At 51.8% G+C, this 11,256-nt stretch overlaps 1 protein-coding gene across 1 annotated transcript; it reads left to right on the plus strand.

Moving 5' to 3' along the window:
- Positions 1–2,241: 2,241 nt before the first annotated feature.
- NODAL (nodal growth differentiation factor) lies at positions 2,242–9,020 on the plus strand. The gene is made up of 3 exons (XM_030862492.2): positions 2,242–2,437; positions 6,326–7,023; positions 8,868–9,020. Exons 1-3 carry the CDS (start codon positions 2,242–2,244, stop codon positions 9,018–9,020), a joined length of 1,047 nt encoding a protein of 348 aa, XP_030718352.2.
- The last annotated feature ends 2,236 nt before the right edge of the window (positions 9,021–11,256 follow it).

Here is an 11,256-nt window from a genome sequence, read left to right on the forward strand (position 1 = left end):
AGGACACAGAATGAATAAAGCTGAATTTCAAGAAGCTTCTGGTCCAGCACGGAAAGGAGATCATCTGTTTTGTTCCTTCCCCAATCCTGGTGGATAAGACTACTACGTTCTGAATGCCCCTGTTTAAACAGGGACCCCCTGGATTCTAGGACCTGTAGGTTTGGGGGAAGGCTGACCCCTATACCTCTGTCTGACCACAATCTCTCATTGTTTTTTACTTATATATTCATAACCTGGGTGAGGGCACCTTCTGCCTCTGGGGAGGGGTCTGATGCAGAGGGCCGGGACTGACAAGCCCCAGGCTGCAAGCCCCCAGGCTAGGGAAGTTGAATGACAACCACGGAGCACCCATAATAATCTGTATGCTTAAGGCTTTACAAAAACAGCAGGTTTTAAGCGCTTACAAAGCATTTTAGCATTTGTTTTATTTAATCTTCATGGAAGGAAGTATCTCCAGTCATGGTTTACAGATGAGGAAACTGAACGCAGAGAGGTGGGTTCCAAACTGCAACTAGACCCTAGCTCACCCAGGTTCTCAAAGTTGTCTAATAAGAATCACAGGGGTACTGGTTAAATATGTAGATTACCAAGGTCTCTCTCCAAATTCGAATGCTAAAGGCCTGGATTGGTACTCAGGAATCAGTAGTTTAACATACACCCCAGGTGATACTTATCTTCAGGCAAGTCCAGACACAGTACCATTCATTGATTAATTTACTCAGCTAAGATACTTTGGGTCCCAACCATGATATGTACTGGAGGGAGAGCACGATGAACAAGACAGTCCCCAGCTTTAGAAGGAACTAACAGTCGTCTGGCTGAGCATATTGTCCCGGTCCCGTGGTCAGCACAGGTCTACAACCCACATCTCTCCTAGGCAAGGCCCCTTCCTGCTGGCTGGGCCGGCTTCCACCTGGACACGGGTTTGGAGCTCCTAGCTGAGCCTGCTGGGCCTCCTTCCACTAACACCTGCTCAGGGCTGAGCGTGTGGTTCTCTGGAGCTGGAGGCATCCTGTGGAAGAAGCCTAGGTGTGCGGGGCACGTAGTGTTTAGGTAAATGCTGGCCAGCTGCTAATGTGCACGTCAGGGCTAGGAAAGGACCAGGGGGCGAGGGCGGGGGCATAAAGAGCCCTCCAGTGTTGCAGAAAATAGCTGGGGCCTGAACAAGGGGCAGAGATTTACATTTCTTTAAAGGTAATTTCAGCTTCAACCTGACTTTGCACCTGAAGAGAGCCCAGACAAGGACCACTCTTGTGTAGGTGAGGAAAGCAGGGCCCACAGAGAGGAAAGTGAGAGGTCCTGAGCTGAAACCCAGGTCTCCAGGGTAACTGCCAGGGGAGGCAGGGACTGCAGGACATGGATGACACAGGCAACACCTTTTTCCTGAAACCCCTGGGGTGATGTGAACCTGTGAAGGAAGACCCTGATACCACCACAGGCGCTCCACTCACCCCGTTAGCTATGCCCTCGGCTCCAGCTTCTGAGCACTTTCTTTTCCAGTGGAGAAGTCTGTCATTCATCCTGGCCACTCCTGTCCTCTGTTTTCTCCAGGAGAGAGCTTCAATATTTGAAGCAGGTCCCCATAGACCTTTGTCTGGCACTCATCTTTTTTGTTCCAGCAATTCCCAGTACCCAGTATTTTTTCAGAGGCTAGCTCTCCAGACAGGCCCTGCCGTATAAGGCAGGGGTTGCTCCCAGAGGCCATCTGTACAGTGTCCTGGAAGGCTGGACGGTGCCAGGCTGGGCTGAAGCCTCCCAGGCCAGTGTGGAGCTGCACCCTGCCCGAGAGCCTCCAGGAGACACAGCTTTCATTCTCTATCTGTTCCTGGTTGAGCCAGACATCTATTTGGAACCTGGAGGAAGAGGAAAGGGCAGGGACCCCAGGTGGGGGAGAGTAAGGAAGCCATCCTTCTGACCTGGGAGTTTGCCTGCGACAAGCCAGCTGTGTCTTGGAAAAAAAGCCTGGAGTAGCAGAGTGCCAGGGTGTCCAGACTGGGCAAACTAGACGGTCCCTGGACCTAACAGCTCCTCCAGTTTTTCAGGTCTCCTCCCTACCAGGCTCAGGTCTCACTCGCCCCCAGCAGGTGGTCCCTCTGGGGGCCACCCCCGGTGACGGGGGCTGGGCTGGGGGGTGTTATCCGACCTGAAAGCTTCCCCTAGGGAGGAAGGGCAGGGGCGGGGCGCCCGCGAAGGCCCAGGATATAAGGGACGGAGGCTGGCCTTGGGCCCCGCCACCCCACCATGCACGCCCACAGCCTGCTGTTGTTCCTCCTGCAAGTCTGGTGGGCTCTCCTCCAGGCGGGCGCCACGATGGTAGCCCCGGTGCCCCTTCGAACGTGGGGGCAGCCCTCGTCGCCATCCCCTCTTGCTTATATGCTGAGCCTGTACCGCGAGCCGCTGCTCCGGGCGGACATCATACGTAGCCTGCAGGCGCAAGGTAGGCTGCCTCGCCCCGCCCCGCCCCGCTCGTCTGGACCCCCGGCGCGCCTTGGGCGCTCCCGCGCGGGACTCCAGGAGAGGGCTGGAGGGGCAGGGGCTGCGGCACCATGCCGGAGACGTGCCACTGAAAACGTATCCGCACGCTTGAAGGGCACGTTCAGGGGCTGGGGCTGACGGTGTCTCGGCGTCTGCCTTGGCTCGGGAGACAGGGTTGGTGGCACCCGGGGTGTGTCCCGGACTGAGACCTCTGCGTTCCGGTCTTGTTTAGGGTGGGTAAAGCGCGGGACTATAGGGTGGAATACTGATTGTGCCACTGCTTATCTGTGCCGTCTTAAACTACTGTAGTCTCCGGGCGCCTCGGTTTGCACATCTGTAGCATAGGGATAATAGTGCCTCCCTTATTGGACTGGCGAGGGCTACGGACAACGCACATAGAACGCTTAGCACAAAACCAGGCATGGTAATGTATGGTCGTTATTATTGCTACAATTATTTTGTCTTGTCAAAAAAAATTTTTTTTTCCCTTTTCGCGAGTGAGGGTGAAGGCGTTCCGGGGTCTGGCGTTGGGAGTGTCTCTGGCTGAGACTGAGGTTCGAAATAGGGTGTCAAGCATGTGACATCAGGGATTAGGTTTCAGAAATTATGGATTAGAGATGAAATGCCCCGAAGTCGAGAACTGCGGCAGGCTTGGGTCATCCAGCCCAGGCTGGGTAGGTGTCAGTGTCCCGGACGACACCGGGCTCGGGGCCTAGATTTGGAGCGGGCGAGGTCACTCCCATGGTGACCTTGAGAGTATCAGCCGCGAGGATGGGGCAGCGTGCGTTCTGGGCACTGGGCGCAGGTAGATGTTGAGAAGAGGGAGCCCTTCCCGCGGGGCTCCTCTACTCCGGGCAATCCACATCCCAGCGCCCGGGGTGGCCCCTGCCTGCCTGCACCTCTCTCTGCCTGCCGGGGCCAGACGGCCCTCCCCGGAGTTCGGGCGAAATCCACATCCGATAATCTGATTTGACGGCCACCCGCCGGCCCCCTGTGATCTGGGGGTGGGGGCTCCTAGCTCCCTGGCCAGCCGCGCCTGGGGTCAGACGGCCAGTGACCGTCTCCGGAAGGGTCATATGGGGACTAGTCAGACTAGGGACACACGGGGGGCGGAGCAATTTGAAAATTACTGGAGTGCTCTGCCCTGCCAGAAAGTTGGGGTTGGGGGGTAGGTGGATGTGCAAAGAGTGGGGGGCGCACTTTTGCAATTCACTCCCTCCTTCCAGAGAGTTCTGGAAGGTTTGTGGTGATTTGACAGTCTGGGAAACTGGGTCTGGTCCCTCAAACCCTGCTTCCCAATTCCCCATGTGTCCCCGGCACATCAGCTGACTTTTCTAGTCTCCTCCCCGTTTGTAAAAATTAAGTGCCCGGCTTTCTTTCTACCTCATTTGTGTGAGCGTGGTATCTTTCCATCTCAGGTTTATTTGTAAGCTGCACAGGATAAGGGGAAATGGGTGTTGGAATCTAACCAAATCAGGTGTGCATCCGTGTCTTGTGTCTTTCACTGTTTAACCATCTTCACCTTGGACCTTAGTTTCTTCATCTGCAAAATGGTGATAAAGGTGGGAAGGATTTAAGGAGACAAGGCTTATAAAACACTTGGCATGAGGGAAGCAGTTAATGGTAATCACCCTCATAATTTATAATAATGTAGGGTGGGAACTCGGTGTCACACTCACCCTCTTTTTCTACAGAGTCTGTGACTCTAACTCAACACCCTGTTTGAGGGGAAAGGAACCCAAGATCATGAGCCCTTCCTTCTTTAGAATTGGAAGTGGGTCGAGATTTCACTGGGGCCCGTGTGGCCAAGTCTGCATTCAGTCTGTGGATGGGTTTCAGGGTGTCCATGAACCCCTTTCTTATAACCACCCCCAAATCACATTTATTGTGTTAGTAGGAAATGCAGTTTTTCTGGGGAGAGCATTCTTGGCTTTTATCAGGCATTGGTGACCCTCAAAGAGTAGACCTCCCCATTATTCTAAGATGAACCAGAGCCAGATCTAAGAAAACCTTTTAGCACTGTGTCCTGGGGAGCCCTTGGCTGCAGGTAGGCTAGTGGGGTCTCAGACTCTTCCAGCAGGAAGGAGTATCCTCCTCCCCGCCCCTGCACCCACACTGCCATCCCAGCAGCAGATAACTTTGTTCCCCTGTCCAGGTCCCTCACTGCCTGGACATCTGCATTTCTAACTTGGACTTGGGTAATAATAAGAGGCAGTTGATGATGGCCGTTTATTGCACTTTGGTGGTTGTGCTGGCCAAAGCACTTTACACACATTATCTCAGTAAATCGCAACACCCCTGTGAGGTGGATACTGTTACCATCTCCCTTTTACCCAGAGGGAAACTGAGGCCCAGAGAAAGCTGGCTGCCCAGTGTGGCAGCAAGTGGCAGAACTTGATCCATCACCAGAGACACCGGGTCCCTCCTCTTAAACACTGAGCTGGAATGCCTTTAAAAAGCCATTTGTGGATACTTGAGATAGTGTGTTTTAAGTCCTGGTGTAGGCGGAGCTGTAGCAGAGTTGCTACACGTCACGGGGCGGTGCTGCGAAGGGTAGTGGGTGGTGTCAGCCTCCTCCCCACACCTCTGGGGAGTTGCTAGTCAGGGGCCGGTTATTGCCTCCTGCAGGTGCTAATGAGAAGGGAAGTGGAAATTAAGTGAAAAAGAACATCTAGGGATGGGCTGGGAGAAGCTTCAGGATGCTGAAGCTGGGAATTACCCCCTTCTAATGCAAGCTGGACTTCCCAGAGAAATCCACTGACTATCTGACCAAAGATGTTCTGTGAGACAAAGAACCAAAGGGTTACTGTTTTTATTTCTAATGAATAACCTCTGCCTTTTATTTAGCAATAGACCTTGAAACATCTTCATTTCCCTGGGTCCTCATGACAATGCAGGGAAGGGTAGGGCATTACTATTGCCACTGCAAAGATGAAACTGGGCTTGAAAAAAGTTAAAGATCACTTTTAGCTGACCTGAAACATCCACCAATATGTGCTATTCCCAGACATCAGACCACATTAGTCCAGAACTAAAATGAATGGAATGTGCTTCCCCATTCCTTTTCATTCAGGATGGGTTTAATTGTCTTGGGTGTGTGCTTGCTGTGTCTGCCCTGGTGTGTGGATGACCTGGAGTGGGAAAGGGTGAGCGCCCTGCAGGTAGGTAGGAGAGACTACTGGGTGGAAAAGTGCAAGGTCAGCGCACAGTCAAGCTTAGGATGTCTTTAGAAACCTATTTGTAAGGTTGCCAAGAACTCTTGAAGTGTCTGCCTCTGTCTTTAGGAATTGGTGGGGGAAAGGGTGACCAGTCTTTGGCTTCCGTTGCCTATGCCTCCCTGGGAGCTCCAACCCTTATGATCTGTGAATCGACCTCATTGTGCTGTAAAACAGGCCACCCTTTCCAATGAGAAGACAAAGCCTGGCAAACGGGCCACAGGGTGGGTGGAAGTCCAGGATTTCTGTCAGAAAGCTCAGGGCTTGTCCTTAGATTGCATGTGTGAGGGGAGAAGGGAGAAGGAGATGCACTCATCCAATTTTTACCAATTGTTCTCTGGAGTGTCTTGAGGGGGGAGCAGCAGAACAGTGATTTGGAGGTTGGACTTTGCAGTTGGGCTTATTCTTGGCTTTGCCACCTTCCAAGAATGACACCTCACGCAGGTAATTTAACTTCTCTGAGCCTCAATTTTCCTCATCTCTAAAATGGGTTCAATAACATGCCCAGCTCATAGGGTTAGGGTGACGATTCATATAAGGTAAGGGCTCAGTCATGAGCTATGGTGGTTGTTACACCAACTGAGGCTGCAGGAGGCCCCCACTCACCTGCTTCCTTCTGTTTTTTTCTCACCCAGATGTGGAGGTGGACGGGCAGAACTGGACCTTTGCTTTCGACTTCTCCTTCCTGGGCCAAGAAGAGGATCTGGCATGGGCCGAGCTCCGGCTGCAGCTGTCCAGCCCTGTGGCCCTTACTCCTGATGTCCCACTCTCAATTGAGATTTTCCACCAGCCAAAGCTGAATGAGGATAAGGACCCACCCAACTGCCCAGAACGTCTTCGAATGGACCTGTTCACTGTCACTCTGTCCCAGGTTACCTTTTCCTCAGGCAGCATGGTCCTAGAGGTGACCAGGCCACTCTCCAAGTGGCTGAAGCACCCTGGGGAGCTGAGGGAGCAGATGTCCAGTTTGGCTGGAGAGTGCTGGCGGTGGCCCCCCACATCACCTGTCACCAATGTGCTCCTCATGCTCTATTCCAACCTCTCCCTGGAGCGGAAGCGGCTGGGTGGCTCCACCCTATTGTGGGAAGCTGAGAGCTCCTGGCGGGTCCAGGAGGGACAGCTCTCCCGGGAGAGGGCCAGGAGGCACCGTCGATATCACTTGCAGGACAGAAACCAACTGTGTCGGAAGGTCAAGTTCCAGGTGGACTTCAACCTGATCGGATGGGGCTCCTGGATCATCTACCCCAAGCAGTACAATGCCTATCGCTGTGAGGGCGAGTGTCCTAACCCCGTGGGGGAAGAGTTCCATCCAACCAACCACGCATACATCCAGGTGTGATGCCAAGGCCTGGGGAGGGGAGGTGGTAAGCTGTGGGGGAGAATTGTCCTTACTACCAGATCAGGACACTGGCTTTGCTGTTAGGTTAGTGTGTTCATTCATGCACAGTTATTTGAGCACCTACAATGTGCCGGGTTCTGTGACAGGTGTTAAGGATATAGAGATGACCAATGATAACACCCTCAGAGAGCCTACATGGAGTCATGCCTTGTCAGGTGACCCTGAACACACTGCTTTCCTGGTACTTTTTCCTTCTGTCATAAAATTAGGGGTGGAAAAAAAATAAATAAATAAAATAAATTTAAAAAAATTAGGGGTGGAGTGTGTAGACTGGAGGGTCTCAGTTCCTCCCACTGCCCTGACATTCTAGGAAAGGAAGTTCAGAATTTGGAGTTTGGGAATAGACAGGCCTGGGTTTGAATCCTACTCATTAGCTATGTGATATTGATCAAGTTGCTTACTCTCTCTGAGCCTCAGTCTCCTCATCTGTAAAATGGGGATAGCAATGCCTTACTTCTAGGGTTACATGAGATGATATGCATACCACATGTGTAGTATCAATAGTTAGCAGGTAACAGGTATAATGTTGTCTTACCATTACTAGAAGTCTGTAACTCATTAATGCAATGGGGGCCGCGTTTATGAGGCCAAGGTAGAGATATTACTGTTCCAGCCACTGTACTTCTGCTGCCTAAAAACAGGAGTTGGACACTCATTTTGCAGAAGTAATAAAGCCAGAGGCTACCACCAGGTGCCACTAATCAGCCTATGGTCTAGAAGGTGGTGGAGGGAGAGGAATGGAAGGAAAATGAGGTGGAGAAAGCAGAGAAGAGAGCTTATATATGGTGGTCCTGACCTGCTCTCAAAGGTCACATGGGATCAAAGTGTTTTTATTTTCACTCTATGAGGCCTAGACTGAGAATCTCTTGGACCTGTAGTACATCCTCCATGCCAAGCCTCAGGCAGGGTCCAGAGGCTCTGGGGAGAATGTGAGCTGAGCTCGTGAGAGGGAGGCAGTGGTGGGGGCTGGTATCCTAGAGGAACTGTCCTGGGCACAGGCCCTCCTGAGTCTCTCCCAGGCCCCACTTCTGTCCACCAGCCTACCTGCAGCACGATCAGAGGGAACCAGAGACCCAGATAGTCCCAGTCACCAAATCTAACACTGACCCGAAAAGCCACCACTGGACCACAGGGACAGGGCCCAGTTCCAGAATGCCAAGGGCTTGTTACCTTTTCTCCCGTTGACTCTGTTTGCCCTTCTCTGGGAAACAAAGCAAATCCCACAAGAATTTCCGCATGACTCTCTTCTTCATATTTCTGGAATTAAACCAGGAGTTTCTTAGAAGATTTTTAAAGTTGGTATTCACTCTAGACTAGAACAATAGGAGAACATATGTTACCTACTGCTCTACCCAGATACAGCTTTTAGAATCTTCTGTTTAAAGGCTGTTTAAAAAAATTTATTTTAGGGCTTCCCTGGTGGCGTAGTGGTTGAGAGTCTGCCTGCCGATGCAGGAGACACGGGTTAGTGCCCTGGTCTGGGAGGATCCCACATGCCGCGGAGCGGCTGGGCCCGTGAGCCATGGCCGCTGAGCCTGCGCGTCCGGAGCCTTGCTCCGCAACGGGAGAGGCCGCAGCGGTGAGAGGCCCGTGTACCTTTAGATATTAGAGTTGATGATGTATTGGCATTCTGATTCCTTTATGAAAAGAATTTTCTATTTTTGCCCCCAGAAACTGATTTTAACTCTCTGTAACTTTTTCACCCTTTACCCAGAAATGACACCATTCTGACCTCACCACTGGGATGTGAATTGACACCCCTGTCCTCCCTTTCACAGAGTCTGCTGAAACGGTACCAACCCCACCGAGTCCCTTCCACCTGCTGTGCCCCAGTGAAGACCAAGCCCTTGAGTATGCTGTACGTGGACAATGGCCGAGTCCTTCTAGACCATCATAAAGACATGATTGTGGAAGAATGTGGGTGCCTTTGAGGAGCTCCTGCAGGTGTGTTGGATTTGCCTGTACCCTGGAAGGTTGGGAAGCTCCTAGAAGACAAGATAACCATCTAATCCAATGAGGAGAAACAAAGAGGGGGAAAAGTCCCTCTGTCCACCAGACCTAAGGAGGAAGGGCTGCCACCCTGTCCTTGAAGGCTCTGTGGGGTCTGGTTGAGCACAGAGGAGAGGGAGGAGGAAGCCTGTGAAGCAGGCTTGCTGGGTTTTCTCTTTGCTGAACAGACAGTAGCACGTGAAAGCACTAGTGCAAGAGTCCTTTAGCTGACTTTTTTCAACCCATGATCCCCCGGAAATTGTATGCAAGAGCTGGAGCATATGTGCATTTATTTTTGAGGTGGGACAAGGTTGTATTTAACTTTTGTGTATTCTCAAAAGTGGCCTTTGACATACACTCACCCACACCCTTGCCGCCTGAAGATTAAGTATCACTATGTAAAATTAAAAAAGTCCACTGGCTTTGGTTGCCTCAGGCTGGGTCAGGGAGCCCCCGCAGAGTGGATCTCTGCTAATGAGTTGTACATACAATAAAGCCATTGTATAGTTCTCCTAGGCCAGCTGGTGCCTTTGAAGGGTGAGGCAGGAACTCGTCCAAGAGAACTGGCCACGTTGGACTACAGAAGCTGGAGCCCTGGGGCGTCCCCAAGTCAGTCTGCTTTGGCGGGCACAATCCATCCAAGTCTAAAGCTCTCTCGACAGTTCACCTCAGTCTGTCAATGCGTGCTATTAATGAGGCCCCTGGGCTTCCTATCCATAGTGGTGAAGACACTGCCCTGGGTGGCAGACTTGCGTTATGGTCGCAGCTCAGCCACTGAGAAGCTGTGTGACCTCCGGTGAGTAATTCACTGCTCAACCTCATCTTGTGAAATTAAAGCAGGCGGATCCTAGTGCCTTTCTGTGATTCTTCTTTTCTCTCGCCAGCTGGCCTCATTGAGCACTGCCAAAACAGGGGCTGTACTTTTTTTGTTTGGCAAGGCGAGGGGACCATTTTATTGGGAATGTCAGTCCACAGTAAACTTACCCTGCTTTCCTAAGAAGCCCATAGACTAATGCTCCAACCTTAGGAAAAATGATTCCAATCTATGGGAATACTTGTTTAGAGGGGACTCAAACTTGACTTGGTTGAGTCAAGGTAGTAATCCTGGCCCAGGAAGGGGTTGGCTAGGCTAGAGCCAGGCCTGGGCCTGAGAAACCTCAATGCCCCGATTCAGCAACAAAACTGATCCAGTTGCTCATTCCCTGGAGCGGAAATAACCTGCCCTCCCCACAATTCAGAATCGCAATAGGATTCTGCATTTGACTCTACTTAGAAAACAGTAGAGCTGGGGAGGCCTTGTGAGGTCAATTTTTGTACCATCCTCTTTCCTAAATGAGACCCCAGTGAGGCCTAGCGGCCTGATGCTACAGCTAGGAGTGGCAGGGCCAAGAGCTGAGCTCTGCTCTCTGGAGCCCCAGGGGCACCATCCTTCATACCATCTAGGGGTCTTTGCGCTCTTAGCTTTGGGTCAAGGCCTTAGCCTTTGGAACCAGACATTTGAAACCCCACTTCCACTACCAAACTTAAGTTCTTGGGAGTAAAAATCCTATCCCAGGGCTTTAGAGCACCCTCTGTACTAAATGGGTGCCCAACTGTTCTTCTATGGCTGGGGCCAGGAAAGCGAAAGGTCAAGCTATTTGTGGCTATAGCTTGTGGGAGTGTTTACAGTTAGCAGCTCTACCAACTCACAGAACAAACCCCACTGATGACAGGACACCACCTCATATCAAGCAGAAGACGCAGGCACAAAGGAGTGAAAGGACGTTTTGCTGACCCCTGCTAAAAGCTCACTGTGCAGTGTGTCAGCGGCAGGGGCCTTCTGCTGCCTGGCCAGAGGTATTTGGGGCTGAGCCTACAACACAGCTCCGTGCTCTGGAACCTACCTGCTAGTGCAGGTTTTGTTAAGTCTGAGGAAATGCTGCCTGCGGGAACTGAGTCCTGCCCTACCCTGAGGGCCAGGAAGGGGCTTTCAGTCAGAGGTATTTTAACTTGCTCTGAAGGCAAAGGTCTCCTTCCGCTGTTCCTGTAGCAGTGCCAAGTCAGTAGCCGATTGGGGGAAACTGGATGCATTACTCTCCTTGGCTGGGGAAGTGGGCGAGCCTGGTACAGGGAGGAGTAGAGAAAAGATAAAAGCAGAAACTGGGAAGCGGCTGTGACTCTCACACAGCAACACAGTCG

This window comes from Globicephala melas, chromosome 16, assembly GCF_963455315.2.
Source record: "Globicephala melas chromosome 16, mGloMel1.2, whole genome shotgun sequence".
Lineage (NCBI taxonomy): Eukaryota > Metazoa > Chordata > Mammalia > Artiodactyla > Delphinidae > Globicephala > Globicephala melas.

Excerpts from the sequence above, each read along its gene's own strand:
- NODAL (XM_030862492.2), top strand. The coding sequence starts at position 2,242 with ATGCACGCCCACAGCCTGCTGTTGTTCCTCCTGCAAGTCTGGTGGGCT. Across the intron at positions 2,438-6,325 it reads ACGTAGCCTGCAGGCGCAAG|ATGTGGAGGTGGACGGGCAG; the intron begins GTAGGCTGCCTC and ends TTTCTCACCCAG. Across the intron at positions 7,024-8,867 it reads CCAACCACGCATACATCCAG|AGTCTGCTGAAACGGTACCA; the intron begins GTGTGATGCCAA and ends TCCCTTTCACAG.